General features: G+C 35.7%; 1 protein-coding gene across 1 annotated transcript; it reads right to left on the reverse strand.

The window, feature by feature from the left end:
- Nucleotides 1–16,017: 16,017 nt before the first annotated feature.
- Nucleotides 16,018–16,691, reverse strand: LOC114612265 (60S ribosomal protein L9). The gene has a single exon (XM_028757234.1). The coding sequence runs from the start codon at nt 16,679–16,681 to the stop codon at nt 16,103–16,105; it is 579 nt and encodes a 192-aa protein (XP_028613067.1). The 5' UTR covers nt 16,682–16,691; the 3' UTR covers nt 16,018–16,102.
- Between the last annotated feature and the right edge of the window lie 4,197 nt (nt 16,692–20,888).

Genomic DNA, 20,888 nt, shown 5'->3' on the forward strand with positions numbered 1-20,888 from the left:
TAGTAATCAATTTTAAGCTGCATGCATGAAGTTTTAATTTAATGATACTTGTTTTGATGTTGAATAGAATTTCAAAATTCCCTGGTCTCAATTCTTTATATTTAAATCATTTCTTTAGTCTTGATGAGCATTGAAAGAAGACATTTATTTAATCAATGATAATCCATTAAAAACTATTAACATTTATGATCAGCTATGTTTTCTTGGAAGAGCTCACAATAATTTTATATATAGAAAATTGTTGCAAATTTACCTAAGGGCCAGATAGCTTTGTTTTTTTTTTTCTCCAATATATACCATGTGGCTTTAATGCTACAAGTCAGTAAAGAAACACAAGGAGTCATGAAAGGTTTACCCTATTCCATGATCACTTATAAATCTACCACTGTTCAAAGTCAAGCATCCCTCAGGGGGTAATGACTCTGAAATAGAACTTTGATTTTCAAATCAGTATGTTAGAAACTCTGTAGGCTTCAACCGGAAAATGCTCAATCCTGGAACTAATGCTCTTCTACATTAACAATGGATTACTTTTTATAATCAGCATTAGCATTTCTCAGTTATGAAGTTGAAAGTATAGACCATTCTTCCTGCTACTTAAGCCATTTGCCTACTGTGGATGATAAGAACTAATACTTTCCCAAAATATTTAACACGATACCCTATCATTACAGAAATAAAAAGGTCTAGCAGTTTTGTTGCTTACGTTATTTTTATATAATGAAACTGCTTAGTATTGGAAATTAGCAGCATTAAATATGCACTAGCAGTAAAGACCTCCATTGTTTATTAACTTTGTTAGCATTTTGTCTAGCCTCTGCACCACAGTTACCTGGCAACAGCCAGGTGTGTCTGACTCACTATAAAAGGGGCTGCTGGCCCCCTCCTCTCTCTCCTGCCTTCTTGCTCTAGCTCTGTCATCTCCTTTCTACTCCTCCCTCTCTCCTGATTCCCTTTCCTCCTCCCTCTCAATGTGCTCATGGCCAGCATCTACTCCTCTGCTCTCTCTCTCTGTTTTTCTCTGTCTCTACTACCCTCTCAACTTTCCTCCCCATTCTCTGAGTGAACTCTATGCTATGCTATGCTATGCTATGCTATGCTATGCTATGCTATGCTATGCTATGCTATGCTATGCTATGCTATGCTACGCTATGCTATACTATCTTGTGGCTGGTCCCTCAGGTAGAAGGGATTCTTCAGTATGGGCCTGCAGAAGCACCCCGTTCCTTCACACCTGACTTCACGTCCACCAAACATAGCCTTTCTCTCTCTTTATTTTTATAAAACACAACCAACTTGTTAAGGTTGGACTGCAGAATTTTGAATGTCCACTGATCTTCACTTTCTGGAAGGATATGTGATCCCAGACTCCTAGTAAATGTTCAACATTAGAAATAGCAAATCTTCTATTTATGTTGGATTCTAGGGCCTGTGTCCCTGAAATACTGAAATATAACATTTGAGCTCATCTCTTTTCCTCTTTTAGGACTTGTAGTGTCATTATTCTCCCAACTCACCATGCCACCATTCTTAAATAAATTACGTAGTTCTGAAACTCCTTGCTGAAATATAACAGTAGAAGTGATATTAGAGAAAGCTAGTTAGTGACAAATGAAAGGGTAGTAATACTCAGAATGACATACACAATAAAATGTATAATTATTTGAAAATTTCTGTAAAGGTAAATTGTATTGTATTTGCCTGTTGGAATTGTCTTCTCCAAGGCTTATTGCCTCTGTCTGCTAACCTAGGCCTAGTCCTGGAAGCTTCTGGCCTCCAAACCATCAAACCTAGGCCTAGAATATTTTCAGCCTCTGTGACATGCTACGGAATAAACTCATCCCTTCTTCCATTTACCTCTGATCTCCGGCTAGAGATACACCCTTTCCCTCTCCCTCTCCCTCTCCCTCTCCCTCTCCCTCTCCCTCTTCCTCTCCCCCTCCTCCTTCTCTCTCTGTCTCTCTCTGTATGTGTGTGTGTGTGTGTGTGTCTGTCTGTTTCACTCTCTGCCTCTTCTGAATTGCTCTGTTTGAACGCAAACTAATTCTAGAAATCTGTTCCAATCATCTGGCTCCTTCTCATTCTCTGGATCATTCTCTTTTCTTCCTCTACAACCTTTCTCTGTAAAACTTTCCAGGTAAAACTGCCTCCTCTTTCCTTCCTTCTCTCTCTCTCTCTCTCTCTCTCTCTCTCTCTCTCTCTCTCTCTCTGTTTCTGTAGTTTCCCTTTCCCCTGTCTTCTATTGATACTTGCTCATATCCTATTCTGTCAAATCTTTCTCTAATTCATCACTTTGTCAGCCACTCAATTAGACAAAACATTCAAACACGAGTGATTCCTTCTATAAACTAACTTTATGTTCATTGTTTGGGATAAATGTGTGTACTAAGGGTAAGTCTGCATTCCAGACAGAGGGATTAAATTTGTATGCTAAGGGGTGGGCAACATCAGAACTAGAAACAGGTGGTGTTAGGTTTTTTTTGTTTTTTTGTTTGTTTTGTTTTTTTGTAAACAGCACAATCATGGGGTTCACAGTGTGATAAAATCCTCCAACAAAAATTCATTAAGATTTTCAGACAAGAATTTATCACAAGCAAATGACACTATAATAAACAACTCTATGGAGAACAACTTGCTTACTGAATACCTGTGCTAAAATTATATGTAGATGAAGTTTCATTGATCCTGAAACTTCTTGCTCAAGAAGGAATAAACAGATGATCAAATTATGTCATCTAAAAGATTATTAGCTGCATACTATTTATCACAATCTGTAAAAAATATAAAATAAAATAAATATATTTTTTTAATTTAAATGTTTTACCTGGTAGCAAAGATTGCCTTTCTGTTGACAATTTTTCTAACCAATATTATCAGCCCAATCTTATTCTCTTCTTTACTGGATGAAATTCCACATTCTGCAATTTTATAAAGTAAATTATATATGGTTAATTACTCCAGGTCTCAGATTTTGTGTGTTAGTGTGTGTGTGTATTTCTGTGTGTGAACTTTTCATTCTAAATTACAATCATTGGAAATTCAACAAAATTTGAATTTCCTGAACTTGTAGGAGTTGGTTAATATAAACCTTCACTGTCATCTCACAAGACCTGTACAACAATTGACAGGAGAGTAAGATACCAGACTCATATACAAGAAAGAAACTAGATGTCAGATCACCTACAGATAATAATATGGCAAAAGAGAGACTTCTGCAGTATTGAATAAGGTGCTACAAATAATAACCAGTAAAAGAAGGACCGTTTGGCAATGCTGTAGAATCTAACTTTATTTAGAACACCACTTTCATATTTGAGCAAATGTCCCTACATGGATTCTTACTCCTCCGGGTAGAATGAGAAGTGGCCACGGTAGTCCCCTCTACATCCAGGTTAAAAGCATGGATCATTTAGGAGCTTTCATTACAAGGCCTATAATCAAAATTATAGTTCAGCACAAGGAAGTTTGAAAAAATATATTTTTTGCTAATATTGTTTTTATTTTTTAATTATAATATAATTACATCATTTCTTTTTCTTCCTCTGCTGAGAGCCTCCTGGCCAGGAGAGGGTAGTTGTGTGTGTTGGGGGGGGGTGCACAGTGTAGGACTCTGGTGAAGGCTTTAAAGTCTGAGAGTCTTAGGGCTTTCTAGCTCTCTAATTGTATTGAAATGCTGATGATAAAGTTCTGAAAACTCTTTTCCTCTTTCTGAGGGTAATATACTGCTAGCTTAGGTGATTAACACCTGTAGCTTAACAATGAAGGATTAAGCAATGCAGCCTTTGTTCTACCTCAGAAGGAAAGCTCAGCTCTAATTTTCAACCTGCTAGTCAGAAGTCTTAGGAAGAAAAAAAAGGACACTTAGAGAGGTGATTTTAGAGTTTATTACCAAGTTGTAAAAAGTTTCCTATGAAATATAAGAAAGATCCTAAGCAGCAGAAAGGGAAAATTTCTTCTAAGTGGGGAAAGGGAAAAAATTCTATTCTATCTTTCTCATTTCTTTGTCCTTAGTACTTATACATCTTTTAGAATATATGATCACATGTTACAAAGTTCATCAAAAGTTCTCTCTCTCACACACACACACACACACACACACAAATCAAATCATTAATTGAAATAGAAGTTTACAACAAAGAATGTTTACATGCAGATCTACTAGGAGTAATTATCTGGCTAAACATTCATCACCTGTCTCAGCTCCACAGGTTCATTGTAAATTGAAAACCATAACTAAGTTATTAGTGAAGTTTTGTATAGATAAACTCGGTCAATATTTTATCTTCTGTCCTAGAACCTATAATAAATAGTTAGTTCCCTTTTATGACCTTTGGTTAATTGTTTTTACAACTTTTTGGAATGTACTCTCAGTAGGAAAAAGTCTGGTTACTGTCTAAGAGCAATTTAACTGGTGACACTTGGAAGACTGGCAGAGTTCTCAGTGCAGTTTTTTCACTATCTGAAAAGGACCTAATAGCAGTTCCACTGTAAAACAGCTTAATAACCACAGATATAATTTTAGGAATTCTTATAGGATCATCATTAAATTTAAGAAGTCATCTATATGTCTATATAGAGTCACACTACAAAACAGTACATCATCATGAACCTGCAGAGATCTGCTTCAAAGGGCTGTGCTATTACTTAGTGATTCTCACATAAGTTTAATAATAACAGGAAAAGCATATTAGTAGCAGGAATCTTTCCCAAAATGAATCCCTTAAAACCTTGCTTAATAAGGACACACCTGTCGCAGATTATATAATAATTTGAAGCAGGACATTTTAGGATGATCACCTGCTAGTTATTAGCTTGTCCCATTATGGCTCCTGACATTCCTTTCTTTAAATCCCACCTATAAGTCTCTCCTTGTGCTTTTTCAAATTCATGGACTCTCTTGAATTAATCATGTCTACACATATATTCAACATATATTTTTAACACACACATATAAATATATAATAGAGCCTGCTCTATCTGTATAATATTATTTGCATGTAAGTTTTCAGGGCTGATCATACAATTTTGGATAGCACAGGTATGCTCTTTGTTATAGGAGACTATTTCTCTCACTCTTAGCAATAGTCAGTTGTCTGAAGTTCGTAGTTGCTTGATGAGTTACGTTGAGGGCTTTTGGAGTTTCTATTGTCCACATATATTGCTGTTGTACTCATGTTTAGGAGGTTATGTTAATGAGACATTATGGGTACATATTCTAAAACTGCTAAAAGACACATTCTCACGATACCCTTTTCCTCTGGATCTTCCTACCACTTTGTTCCTTCTGCAATAATTCTCAAACCTTAGATTTGGGAGATTTTTTTGAAAATGTATCCATTGGGAATGAACTCAATTCTTTATTTTGATTAGTTGTGGTTGTCTGTAATGGTTTCTATGTATTGCAAAGAGTTTTCTTGGTGAGGGTAAAGATCATTCTGATCTGTGACTATAAGGATAAATATTTAGATTATTATTAGGGATTATGCTGTTTTATTAAGTGGTAGTTGTACTTTGTCTTCTGAGAACATTAACTGCACTACCTTAGGTAGCTGGATAGATATCTAGTACTAGGCATGATTCCATTCTTTTACAATGGGTTTTAAGCCCAATTAGGGAGGTGTTGATTATTTTAGTTCATAGGCACCAGAGGTGAGTTCCATCCCTCTCTTGGGAAGGAAGCTTGCAAGGGGTCTTCTGGTATCATAAAACCTGGTCCTCTTAGATGAGATATTCCAGACATTCAGGGAAATAGGCCTTCTGTTTGACATGCAAAGTGTCTTCAGCAAGTGGCACATACATTTCACTTCTGCAGGAAAATCAAGGACAATGATATTAGCCTATAGTGTTTCACAAGTCTCTTAGATAACCCTGACCTACAACTCAAAAGCAGGTTCCTCATGCCTGAAGATTTCACTTGCTTTATATTCTTTGTCTTGAGTAAGACCTATGAATGATAGTAACAGAAACCTTTGAATACATTGTCCAATTTTCTGTGACCACAGTAGTACAGAGCAAAAACAAAGTCAGTTCTGTAAAGCTAGTGTTTGTATCTGCTTGAAACTCTTTAAACTGCCAAATAACCTTTAACAAATTGCTTTTTGGATTAGGTTAAGTAAACACAATTATAGTTTTTCCACTAAAGAATATTCTTCACCACAGAAGACACACAGATGGTGAATAAGTATAGTAAAAGATACCCCCTGTTTAATACCATCATGGAAAAAGCAAATTAAAGCAATATCACCACACAGCCATTAGTATGGTTAAAATCCAACTGATAACACCAAATGCTTATGATCATGTAGAACAAGAACACTCATTATTTGCTTGTAGGATGCAAAATTATACCATTATTTGGAAGGGTACTTGGCAAAGATTTTTAACAAAACAAAACCTGACTATACTTTCCAGTAATTTTATTCCCTGGTATTTACCTCAAGGAGTTGAAAGTGTATCTTCATACACAGACTGTATAAACATGGTTAGAGAAGACTTTATTCACAATTGCAATTATCCTAACCTTTGTGGATAATTAAGTTGTGGTATAATAAACAGATAAGTATTATTCTGTGGTAAAAATGCAGTCCTGTCCAATCATTTGACCATGTAAAGGAAATGTAAAGCCATATCACTAGGAAAAAAACTAATCTTAAAGAGAGGAATATTACATGATTTCAGCTATTTTCAGAGCTAGCTTCACAGTGCTCCATGCTAACCTCTAATTCAGGACTCTTCTGTCTCAGTTACTGAAAGCTAAAATTGTAAATATGCAGTAAGCCTAGGAGAAGTATTTTTATCTGTTCTTCAAACACACTTCATCTGTTCTTCAAGCACATGAAGACTTACAGCTGTGAAAATGAGTCTGAGTCTGACAATAGTCCAGACTTACCTCCAAGCATTTGGAATGGTCTTAACTTACAGATGTTTGATCCAACATAAAGAAAATAACCCAAGACTTTAAATTTCAAAGAAAACAAGGTATAACTATAGATTAGTTAAAACCTCTCCAGGCAAAATGAAAGTAACCCAGTAAATCAGAGGCAATAAAAATGTCATTCCTCAGTCTCTTGTTAAAACTGAGTCTCCTGTTATACTGAAGAGAATGGGACACAGTAGCAGAGCTCTGCATGCCATACTTAACATCCTGGGTTCCAGACTCAGCTTGGGAAAAATATCTCATAAGTTTAGTTATAATATTAATGCAGCTCAGTTTACTTTCTTCATATTTCTATAATTGCTTGTTGCCTTATGACAACAAAGGCAAGAATAAATAAATCATGAATTTCGACAGAAAACACAGAGCAGAACAAAATAATAGAAGAAAATTTCCCAAGTCTAAAGAAGGAGATGCATATCAAGGTGTAAAAATCATACATAACTTCCAATATACTGGACCAGAAACCTCTCCATAGCACATAGTAATCAAAACACAAAAAATAAAAGAACAAAGAAAGGCAATTAATGGCTTCAAGGAAAAGAAAGATCAAGTAATATATAAAGGCAGACCTATTAGAATAATACCTGACACTTCAATAGAGAATCTAAAAGCCAGAAGGGTCAGGACAAATGTTTTACTTATGAAATGTTTTCTAAGAAACCACAGATTACAGCACAGATAACTACACCCAGAAAAATTTTCAATCATAATAGATGGATGAAGAAAAACATTCTGTGATTGAAACAAGACAAAACAGTAAAAACCAAGCATTATCTACCTACAAGTTCAGCCCTACTTCTGTAGGAAGCTGATCAAACAAAATCTTCAACCCAAAGGGGTTAATTCTCAAAGAAACCCTTCCCTCCCCAACACACACACACACACACACACACACACACACACACACACACACACATGGAATAATATACACCAGCATATAAGAAGAGGGGAAAGTAAAGACACACCAAAACAAACACTGCTCGTTGATAATTCTCAACATCAATGGTCTCAGTTCCCCCAATAAAAGGGGAGAGATTAACAGAATGTATGTGAAAAAAGAATCTATCCTTCTTCTGGGTCCAGAAACACACATCAAAATCCAGAAAAGATATCATCTCAGGTTAAAAAGATGGACAAAGTAATTGCAAGATAAGGGATCTAAAAAGTAAGTAAGTGCTGATACTAAGGGCAATGTTGATATGAGTTGCCTGAGCTGTCACCTGAGGACATATTGATGTCTGTGGTCTGTACTCTGACAAGAGCCCTGTCTAGGTCCATGGTCCTACTGCATCTACTAGCTGTGTTGATGTCCATGACCATGCTATAACTGAAGGCCATGTGGATATCTGCAAACAAGGTATAAGGGCTATGATGGTGGCCATGGCCTAGGCAATATGTTTATGTATATTATTAGTACTGCCACCAGAAACCATGTTGATGTCCATGGCATATGCTGACACCAGACAGTGAGAATGGCTGTGGTCCATGCTGGAGACAGAAATCATGGGGAAGTCCATAATCTGTTACCACTGACTATAAAGGCCAAGGAAGATAAGGGCTCAATTATCTTTAAGAGGATGGACACTGAGAGTTTGACCATGCTCCAGTCAGTATATGTACAACACAAATACCTCAAGTTGGACCCCCTTTACTTCCTCCTCCTCTTGCTCCTCCTCCTCCTCTTTCTCCTCCTCCTCCTCCTCTTCCTCCTTCTTGTCTTCATCTTTCAGGTGGGAGGATACAAAGGGGCAGGAGCAGACATGATGTGAAATGCCCAAATAGCCAAAAAAAATTATGAAAATAAAGAAGCCAGAAAGTTTAGCCATTTTAATTTCTGACAAAATACACTTCAAACCAAAACTAATCAGAAAATAAATACAAGAAAGCATAGTACATGGAAAGTACATAATCACCTAATAAAAAAAAAATCCACCAAGAGGATATTGTAATTCTTAGCATTACAGACCAGACACTCATGTTCATAAAACAAATACTAGAGCATCTTAAATCATATATTTATTCTTACACAATAATAGTGAATAACTTCAATATTCTACTCTCATAAACAGATAGGCCATCAAGACAAAACCTAAAGAGGGAAATACTGGACCCTTGAGGTCATAAGTCAAATGAATCTAACAAGTATTTAGGAGACATTTCACATAAACCAAAAGAATATATCTTTTTTTACATCACCTAATGGAACTTTCTCCAAAACTGAACACATGCTTGAACACAAGGAAGCCTCACCAGAAAAAAGAAAATTAAAACAACATCATGCTTTCTATTTAACCATCACAAAGGAAATATGATTATAAACAATAACATAAACAACATCATATTTACAAACTCATGCAAACTTACCAACAGAGTACTGAATGAAAGATGAACCTATATAAAATTAATGACTTATTATAGGATATTGATCCTATGAACTACAGTCATATCCTACCTGTAAGATACTGTTCTACAATAGTGGCACAAAGTTAATGTAAATGTTCAATTAATATCTGATTTGGTTTAAATACCACTATATAAGATCACACATATACCTGACATTGCTTGGTTTGCCAATATCATGTGACTGGATAGACAGATCATAGATATAGGGGAAACCAAATAATACTGATATGTTAATGGAATTTTTAAGTAACATGATTCTTAATGACATTCTGCTATACTAATAGGTAAGTGTGTTGGTCATCCACTATCAGAAAAGCTTTCTCCTGCAGTAAGATGGAACAAATATTGAGACCCAATACAATATTGTGATACAATATACAGAGAGTGAGATACTTTAGAACACTCAGCTATGAATGAAATACTTCACTCAAATCCTTCCCCTAATGGATTAGGAAACTCAGCAGAAGAGAGTGTCGAAACAGCCAGCTAAGAGGGAGAATACCTAGGAAATAGGCCTTACCACAGCACAATGCACATATAAACTTAAGAGAGAATGTGACAGCATGCTCAAGACCTGCACAGGAGGCAGTCCTAGAATTGAGAAGAGATGGGTACACATGTTCCCATCTCTAACCGAGAAGCTATCTCTACTTGATAACAACTTGAAAATGAAAGATTAATTTTCTCTAAGGAAGTCTGGCTGCAGAAACACAGCACTCTTAAGGGTAAGTTCAATTCCCAGAAGTAGATGTCTAACACAAAATGAACCCATAGCATCTTAGAAAGTTTATTGTTTCAAAGTGTTACATATTGGCATTTTCTTTCTTGTCTTTTACTGTACAGTTACTCTGTGTAAATGTTTCCAGCTTTGTATCTTATAGAAGGAACCCTTGTACATGAGAATAAGTATGTCTCTCAATTTGTGCCTTTTATTCTGCTGTTTTTGTTTAGTTTTTCTGATTTGTTTTATCTGGTGTTATCTTATCATTATTCCTTCTTAGATATTTGTTTTCTAAAGAGACACAGAAACAGTACAAATGTGGATGGGAAAAAAGGTCTGGGGGAGCTGGGAGGAGTAGAGAAGGGAAAACATTGAAATAAATATATGGTATGATAAAAAACATGCTTTCAATAAAAGAGAAAAAAATAATCATTACAGATTCCCAAGAATAAAATCAATCAATGTAGATACTACAGATTTTGTGCTTTTCTTAAGTATCTGTTATTACTCTCATGGTTGTTCTATTTTAATGAAAGAAAATTATAATTTCAGTAATATTCTATCCTATTAATATTGATGAGAAGTGATAGAATATGTAAATCTCATTCATACTTGTGCTCTAAAATGGCAACTTTAATTAACTCATGGACTGAAAATCCTTATGTGCCCTGCAGCACTTTTCCTTGCAAAGATTATTGTAGAGTCTGTCTACTCTTAATTGCACAGTAACACAGAGTACAGATGGCTGACCAACACTTTAATTTCATATGGTGCAGTGTCTGTCTGAGGAATTTATTACAAATGAGTAAATGAATGAACAAAATGAAGTATGAGGAGGAGGGCATGACTACTCCTAACGTATGGAGATTTTTATTGTAGATATAGGGCAGAAAGTGGTCATAGGGAGGAGTCCAGGCTGAACATGGAGAGCAGACTAAATAGGAAAATGAGAGAAGGGAAAAGGAGAGAGAACAAGAGAGGACCTGCTGACCTAGAAGCATCCAGGGCTGAGAGGCTAAGACATCAGTGTAAACAAAATGGCTGGGTTATACTGGGATTAGGTTGAGGGGCAGTCCTAGAAGTGAGAGGTTTAGGGTAGAGTGCAGAATGAGAAGGGCTGAGAGGAAACACAGGTAATGAAGGATACTGGGAGAGCTGGCCAGCATCCACTTTGTTATGTTAATAGAAATTTTAGTCAGCCACTTGCTAAGACCTAACAGTAAACTGTTCCTAATATTTGTTGTGGACTTTTAGGTCATCTTTAAGAAATAATATGCTATGTTTATGAAATGCATAATTTTTGCAAACCTTATTTTTTTTTAGAAGTAATTAAAAATCTCAGTGTAGGAGCCATTGAGATTCCTCAATGGATAAAGACACTTGTTCATCTGAATTGGAGACTGGAACTCAAGTCACAGAACATGAGTGAAGATGGATAGAGAAGGCAACCTTGTAAGGTTGCCCCCTGAACTCAGCTCTGATAAAATAAATAAATAAAATAAAGTATACTTTTAGAATAAAAGCATGGTGTAATTTTAAATATATATGTATGTATGTATGTATGTATGTATGTATGTATGTATGTATATGGATTCCTGTGTCTAGTATAAACTTTACCTGGAAGAGATTTAGTTTAAGATGAGGTATCCTTTGAGGGAGAGATGGATCAATGGATAAGGAGGGAACTGGGTGGAGGAAGGGATGGGGTGGACATCATATGTAAGGAGAGCAGGGAAGAGAGAAGGGAGATTGACTGGGAGACATGGGCAATCTCTAGGACTTCTCAGAGACCTGGGATAGGGAGAGACCCAAGAGGGCTAATGGGACGACTCTAGCTAAAATTCCTAGCAGTGGAAGATATGGATCCTGAAGTGGCCACCTGCTGTAGCAGGAAGTAATTCCACTGGCATGATAAGGACAGCAACCCACCCACAAAGTTTTTGATCCAAAATGTGTCCTTCTTACAAGATGCGTAGTGACAAAGATAAAGAAGAGTCTGAGGGAATGGTCAGCCAATGACTGCCCCAAATTTTGACCCATCCCATTGGCAAGAACCAATCCATGATATCGTTAATGTAACTCCGTTATTCTTGCAGACAAGGAGCTAGTTAACTGTCCTCTGAAAGGCTTTACACAGCAGCCGATGGAAAGAGATGCAGAGCCTCACACCTGAACAGTAGATGGAACTCGGGGAGTCTTACAGAAGAATTGGGAAAGAGATTGAAGGAAACAAAGAGGACAGGAATTCCACAGGAAGACCGACAGAATCACCTAGCCTGGACCCTTGGAGGCTCCCAGAGACTGAATCACCAACTCCTACACATATGTACCAGATAAGAAACTTAATCATCATAGGTGTCCCTCAAACAACTGGAGCAGGGGTGCCCCTGAGCCTGTTGTCTCCCTGCCTGCCTGTGGATCCTTTCTACCCCTAAACAGACATCTCATCTAGCATCAGTGGGAGAGGGGTGGGGAACACAGGAGGTTGACACTCAGACGGGCCTTCTCTTTCTAAGGAGAATGGGGGCAGGACTTGTCTTAGGGGGTACTGGGAGGTAAGGAAGGGCTGATATTGGGTTATGAAGTGACTAGATAAATTTATTTATTTATGTTTTTAAGAAAAGAAAGAACTCCTATGCTCTTCTCAGAGGACCTAAGTTCAATTTTCTCTACTGCTATTGGGTGACTCAAATTCACATGTATCTCCAGGTGCAGGTGATCTATTTCCTTTGAGTTCTGCAGGTATCTATAAGCAAATGAATATGCCCCTAAATTGACACATATACATCTTTTTAAAACATGAGGTATCAGGTTGAAATTATCACAAATTTTTTTTCAATAATTAATCAAGAAAATATCTTACCTATGTGACTACAGCTCAATCTGATACAAGGGTTTTATCAATTGATGTCCTTTTTTCCCAAATCACTTCAGCTTGTGGGTGGTAAGAATGTGACAGAAGTAAACAAATTTCTCAGACAAAAAAAAAAAACAAAATAATTCCTCCAAAGAAATAAGTAACCAGCAGAAATCATCCATTGACAGCTTTATACTCAAGTATTTCACTTTTAAATCCTAATTTTCCCTTGCTCTTTAATTTCCAAGTTGTTAATTTTAATGTTGCATCATAAAACAGAATAAACATGAAAAATCACACAATATTTTAAAAACTCCAAATTTGAAAAGACTAAGTTCTCTTTAAATATTCAATAATACTTTAAAAGTCAAAGTCTCTTAACAAGGGGCTTCTTGAATGTCAAAATCAATTAAAAATGTTTTCATATTTTAAGAGTGATGAACAAGGGCGATCAAATTACTTTGAAAGCCAAATCTAACCATAAAAATTTGAGTCGAATGTGTGTTATCCACTTAATTGTCAAAGGACTTGAGAAGCTTCTCTCTTCTGGCTGCTGTCCTGACATTTTTATCTTGTTCTCTAGACTTAGGTCAGCTCACTCTACACCTGCTGGTGTCCTTGGTAGACACACTTTGATCTTAATGTCTTCAATACACTGCTCTCTGTAATTAAGGCTGCACTTTCACTGATGGCCTCTTGATAACTCTACATTGTCTCCAACATCACCAATGGTTACAACTCTCAGCTTCTTTCTATAATCTCTTAAGTTCTGAGGTTTCTACTGAAACCAAAGTGCGTTTGCACCAGAGATCAATCCTCAGCTTCACACTGCTTTCCACAACTCTGTTAGTATACAGCTTTCATGTCTTCAAAATCAGCAGCACATGGGAGACTCTTACATATTCGTAAGTTCAGCTATGAGCCTGAGATGCAGCCTTGGATGCCCTCTGGACCATAGCTTCTGTGTACTCACCCTCAGTAAATATTCCCAGACAATTTTACTTCAGTGATGCTGGTATCTTAATATCAGCTGATTTCTCAGAAGCAGCAAATTACCTTCACTTGTCTGGCTAAAATAAATATTTTACTTCAGTGGTGTTGGCTTCCTATTAATCATAACTAATTCTTCAATTCAAGACCAGAAAATCCAAATTCTCAATCCAATGAACGGTACTAATACAGAATTTGAGACTCTCAAACATTAAACATTCCTCTGAAGTATCACAGATCAGGCTTCCAGAATCTGCATTGTTCTCAGAATTATCTTTCGAGTGCTAACACCAGCTCATTAATCTCTAATTACTCAATGGATTTTCAAGTCTAAAGATGCAAATACTTACACAAAACTCAGAAACAACATGCTCTGCTGTTACAACAATATCTTTGCTTCTGTGATTCAAGTTTTTTTTTTTTTTTGACAGAAGGCAGAGAGATGGGGATTTCGCAAAGCCCCAGATTCCAACGAGCCTGGTCTACACAGCAGTGCATAGCAAGAGATCCTTCCTCAAGGTGAAATAAAACCCAAACCTCAGGATATCTTCTGACCTTCTCATGTGCACTGTTCGATGTGCATACACATTGGGGTAGGGGGAATGGAGAGGGAGACAGACAGACAGACAGGCAGACAGGAAGAAAAGACAGACAGACAGAGACAAAAAGACACAGACAGAATGAAAAGCATTATTTTTATTCCTAAAAGTACTCTCACCATGGTTTTCATCTGGAAAATTTATTGAATGAGTTTGTATTGCTGGATTTCTTACCTGTGTAAAAATGTATACTTATACTAATATATGATTTTACATGACTACATAGTTTATATCACTTCAGAAATTTAAAAGGTAATTTTGTTTCATGTTTCTTATCAAAAAGAAAACAAATCTTTAATGAAAAATTTCATCCTCATCTTATAATTATTTTTTATTTTTTTGGCAGTAAATGAATGATATATGTGTGTGTGTATGTGTGTGTGTGTGTATGTATATATGTATATATTCAGATAAACTTTATTTCGTAAATTAAAATTAATGTATTGTTTTAGTACTCATTTTTTATTTTACTTATAAAACCATGTCTCTCTCAAAGAAAGCAAAACCACCAACAGTTTAGATATTTTATAAAAGATACTTTATCTTCTGAATACACTTTGCCCTGGCTACACTTCCACTGGGCATCTAAATGACTACTGTTCATGTTATATAGATTGAATACATTGACAAAGGTCGTGTTCAAGCATTTCTTTCATTACACACCTCATTAATCGGGGAATTGCTGCCTAGTTCTACTTGAAAGCTTTTGATGTTTTGTTCCTTTTTTTCTTTTAAGTAGGAACTTCTGCCTCATCTTCTTTTTGTTTGTTTGTTGTTATTTTAATACTTCTAGTCTCATCAGTTCTCGATGCCCTTAACTCAACTGACACCATCAGTTTGAGTGGTAATTCTTCTCACGATTATGGTGCTAAATTATTATATTTGTTATATAATATTATGGTATGCTGTGTTTGTTATGGAATTTGATCAGTGCCTATGCATGTAAATCCTCATATTTTTTCCTACCATATCTATATGTCTTCAGAAAATTGCAACCAGAAACACAAACCAGTTAGCAACTAGAATGCTTGAGCAACAATTTATCATTCTGTGAATATAATATTGGGAGAAATTATTGGTATTGAAGTCTAGCTAATTTATGATTTTTACCTTGATGTACAATTTTATTTTTAACCTTGATGAAAATTATTTAAAAATTTTTATTTTTAACCTTGATTTAAAATTATTTAAAAATTTTTATTTTTAACCTTGATTTTTCTTTAACCTTGATGTTACTTTTTAACTCTTTTGTTTAATTTGTCAGTTTTAAAGATAAAGATATGACAATTAATGATACATTAGACTCTTTCATAAAACCATGGCCACAGAGAGTTATGTAAAATAAATAAGTCATTGTTTTCTCTGCATTTTCATTCTAGAGTCTTGTTTTTAATCTGCTTTTCTTCAAAGTGATGCTACATAATCTAATTTTATCTCACATAGCAATGTACATGTGTTCCTAAAATAAACCTTGTAGTGCCTCAAGAACTGTTCTGTGAATATTACCTTATTTTTTTTTTCAATATATAAGTCCTTTATTGCCCAAACTGTACTTGTGATCAGGATCTTGTTTCTGGAGCTAGGAATCTGAGGCCTCACTCGTCAGCCTGCTGCACGGTTCCCTTCTCAGACACATAGATGCCATCCAAAAACTTTCTGATATCTTTGTTTTTAACTGTTGTAGCTTGCTGAATCAGAGCCGCTGAATTTGAAACAAGCTCAATATCATTTCCTTCAAGGATTAATTCATCCTTCTGGGCTTGGGAGACAGAACAAGCAACACCTGTCCTCATCCGAACCCTGCGGATGTATTTTTCACCCAAGAAGTTTCGGATTTCAACCAAAGACCCATTTTCCTGAATAACGACGTTGATGGGAAAGTGAGCGTACACAGACCTCATCTTGTAACGGAAGCCCAGTGTAACACCCTTGATCATGTTCTGAACATGACTGCAGATGGTTCTGACAGTGGCCAGTTCCTTTCTGTTACCCCACCACTTGTCAACCCGGAGCCTTTTCTTTTTCTTTCCAAGAAGACTCAGCTCTACGTTGATGTGATTGAAGTCCCTCCGCAGAGTTCCCCTGGGGCCCTTCACAATGACGGTGCGCCCCTTCAGAGTGATGTCGACATTTTCCGGAATGTCGACCGTCTGATTGCTGAGAATGGTCTTCATCCTCGCAGTAGATGGGGCAAAGCGAATATTACCTTATTTTGAAAAAAATATTAAAATTATGCATATATACGCATATGCATGTATGCATATATATGATTAATTTTCTATGTAAATGAAAAGCTGTATAAAATTTGAGGGTCATAGTAAAATAAAAAAAATGTCTAATTCCATGCTACTTTGCAATGGTATTACATAGTATTCTAATTTCCATAATGCCAGTGTATAACTCAGATATGTAATTTATACTGATGACTTTCTCAATATTTTAGGCCATTTATCAACCTATTCTTTCAGGAATTGGGAATTATGTTTAGAGTAATTTTCTTTTATTTTAATTTTGAATTTTTGTTATATCATAATACTCTCTAAAAAAGATTGTAGTACAGCTCTTACCTTCTAAGTATAATATATTTATTTTGATGTGTAGTACCACAAAACTGTGCGTGTTGAACCTCAAAAAATCAGACAAGAGCCGCTCTGATGTAACTCACAGCAGAATCTTTTTATTCAAGCTAGGTTGCCTCCCCTCGATCCATACATAAATGTTGCATATATTCACGTATGTATGTGCTGTACAAATACCTCTGTCTTCCTAAAATTTATGTGTTGAAATATTAACCTTTAATTTAATGGTATTAGGAGACAACATCTTTGCCAGGATTGGAGGTACAAAGAGCTGAGTCCTCCCAAATAATGTCTTGCCATTACAAATGATTCCCAAGGAAGTTCAGTTATTATTTCTGACATACAGCCTGTGAGCTCATCATGAAAGACCTTTGTTCATGAATGAAGAAGGTTCTAGTTGTTGAGAGAGTGAAGTAGGAATGTACTCGCTCTCAGAGTTCATCACATCTAGTTTTATGAAAAAAAATGAAATAAATTTCCCATTTTAAAAATATTTTTCTAGACTTTTTACATTAAATTGTTTCTTAAATTGTATTACATATATATGTAATACATTTTGACTACATTTATGCCCCCAACATTTCCCTAGCTTCTCAACCTAAGACATTTTGTTAATGCATCCAGAACATTGTGCTATGAATAATCTAGCTAACTGTGTACTTTACTAGAACATACTATTTAGAGCCAGAAGGAGGTGTTCACACTCAGAAAATGGTGTGATTGGCTGGTCTAAATGGTGTCAAAAGAAACTTGTGCAAATTTCCAAATCCTATGGCCCAGTTTCCCTGGGGAAGCCACTGAGAAGCAAGGTGCATATAGCCTGAGAAGAATAAATCTGTGTTCCTCCTCTGGCTTTTCATTCTTCTCTTGTTGTTATTAGCATACCCTTGCATGACAGAGGTCAAAAAAGAAGAAATATACCTTGAAAATATCCTGTTCTTGAAATTAAGAGTTAAGTGCTGAAAGTGCATTTGAAGCTAGGTGATTAAGCTATCAATCATCTACCAGCTACTGGAGCGTGGGTTCATTTCTAGCACTATAAGAAAATAATAAGGTGAAAAAAGGGGAGTGGGGTGGTGGGAGTGGGAAAGAGTACAAAACAAGTCATATATAGATCACTGGATTTTCCATAAACAAAAATAATTTAGTAACAGACAAATAATAACCCAAGAGATTTGTTTTTGCAACATGAACAAGATCTCCAGTCTTTGTCCATAAACTTTCTCTTCTCAATCCAGGCACTGTTTGTCTTAACGCTAAAGCAATAAGGTTGGTCTTTAGACCTTGTACAAGGATCCCGTTGGCTAGCCTACCCTGTCCCCTGCTACCTCTGTAGCAATGTCTGTCAAACTGTAAGTCTCAGATCATTTTCAGAGTATGAGGCAGTATTTGTAATTAAATTTTTCCTTACTCGTATTTATAATTGTGATAGATTAGTTAAATTTTCTAATTACCTGTATTTTTATTGGAAAGAATGATATAGACAAAAAAAAACTCTAAAATTTGAAAATGTTTACAATTTTTAAGTGAAGAGCTAAATCTTTCTATGAATTAGCAGCATTTTCTAAACTTAGAAAGATAATGAAAAAATAATAAATTAAGTACAGGCCCCAGCAACTTAAGAAAAATGCCATAGTGTCATACTTAAAATTAAATATATTTGTTTTTCATAAAATTGTTTAATTATTTTTATTTTTATTTTATTTATATAAAACATCAATAATTCAGTAAACTTCAAATTTTCAATAATGAAAATTTCTTTAAATTCTATATTAATTTTTAATATATAATATTAATCATTATATATACACATATATATAGATACATGAGTATATATACACACATGTATATATACCCACATATATACACTCATGTTAATATAATATATATTATATATGAGTGTGTGTTGTGTGGGATGTGTGTGTTTGTGCATGTGTGTGTTGTATGGGTTGTGTGTGTATGTGCATGTGCATGCGTGCATGCATGCGTGCGTGAGTGTGTGTGTATGTGTGTGTTGTGTGGGACAATGGAAAATTTTATTTGTCCACACAATAAAAAAAAGCCTTGGAGTAGTTTATGATTGAGCTTGTTCCTTCATTTTTGCTATCTTGAATCAATTCCCATATGAAAAGAGAATATGGCTACTGGTTTAAAAGAGGGTGTGTGGATGTTTAGTAGTGTTTTACAGAGATTTTCTGTGCTTGCAATTCTACTGGCTGCATTGTGTCTTAGGATCTACATGCACTCACCTACTTAATATCTTACTCAGTCACAAAGGCTCAGAAGAATGAGAACTGGCTTTCTATAAACAATTACCAAAATTTTGATGCTTAATTCTTATATAACAGGCATATTTTACCAGAAATATTTAACTTTGCAATTGGAAAAAGATGGTTTGGTGGGACTAATACAGAAATTAACCAGCTATAAAGTAGAGGGTATAGTTATCCTAAATAATTTCACATGCACAGCAATCGCAAATAAATGAACAATAATAATAGAATTGGAACATTTTATTTGAATAGTGATTACAAATTGGCTGTGTTAGTTTTCTGTTTTAATGGCAAAATATTCAAGATGAATCACCTTAGAGAGGAAAGCTTTATGTTCATTTATAGCTTCAATCAATTGTTGCTTGGCCCTTTTGTTGACGTTGTGATCACGTTTATAGGAGAAGCACATGGTCAAAGTGGGGCTGCTGCTGCCCTCATGATGATCAGAAGAGAGAAATTGAAGTTGGGAAGTCCCAATGTTCCTTTTCAGGACATTGTCCCTAGCTACCCTACTTCCTGGGTAGGTCTCACCTTGTAAAACATCCACACCAGCAGGTGAGCTCAGTTAACACATGGGCCTTTGGAGAACATTTTGGGTACAAATTTTGGCAGTACTTGATTTAAATAAAAATTTCACAAATAAACTCAGCTTTTAGTATAAGATAAACTTCATTAATCCCACAAGAGAGATCACCAACTCAACACCTTGTAATTCACGTTGTAAATTGATGATAGTTTTTTCCCTTGCTTATTTGCATAACATTCTAAGACATGAAAGTTTCAAATTGCCAAAGAAAAATATCCTTAAAATCATTTAAGATATTTGGTTAGAATTTTTCCAAAGTAATTCCATACGCAAAATGGAACCCTGTGGTTTGACAAATGCTCTTTATGAATTTAAGAAGCTTCTACAAAGCAGAGTTAAAAAAAAAAAACTCTGTTTTAAAATGTATTCTTCTCTCATACATTATATCCTGACTGTAGTTTCCTGTCTCTTCCCTCTCTACTCAGTCTCATCACCATGAATTCCACTCTCCCCCAGATCCACTCCTCTACTTCCTTTTAGAAATGAGCAGGCTTCCCAAGAATATCAACTGAGCACAGCATAACAAGTTGCAGTAAGATCGGGCACCACAAACCCTCCTATATGAAGGTTGAGCAAGGCAACCCTGTAAAGGAAAAGGGTTCAAAGAGCAGAGAAAAGAGTCAGAGACACATCCACTCTCTTGGATATGAGTGACACCAATGTATTAAATTATACAACCATAATATATATGCAGAGGACATAGCACAGTCCCACATAGACTACAGGATTACTTCTTCTGTCTCTGTGAGTCCCTAGGAGGCCTGCAAAACTCTTTAGGTACTAATTTTCTATGTATATACATGTTCAACTTTATTAGACAGCATGGATCAGATTTGCAAACTTGAATAGCCATAGAAAAGCAGAGAGAATAAGTATCTATTATGAAGACAGAGAAGTGGCTGAGTGTTTCATGGATGTGTGAAGAAAGCTTGTTCCTAAAGAG

This window comes from Grammomys surdaster, unplaced genomic scaffold, assembly GCF_004785775.1.
Source record: "Grammomys surdaster isolate TR1022 unplaced genomic scaffold, NIH_TR_1.0 126153, whole genome shotgun sequence".
In the NCBI taxonomy this organism is placed as follows: domain Eukaryota; kingdom Metazoa; phylum Chordata; class Mammalia; order Rodentia; family Muridae; genus Grammomys; species Grammomys surdaster.

Excerpts from the sequence above, each read along its gene's own strand:
- LOC114612265 (XM_028757234.1), bottom strand. The coding sequence starts at position 16,681 with ATGAAGACCATTCTCAGCAATCAGACGGTCGACATTCCGGAAAATGTC.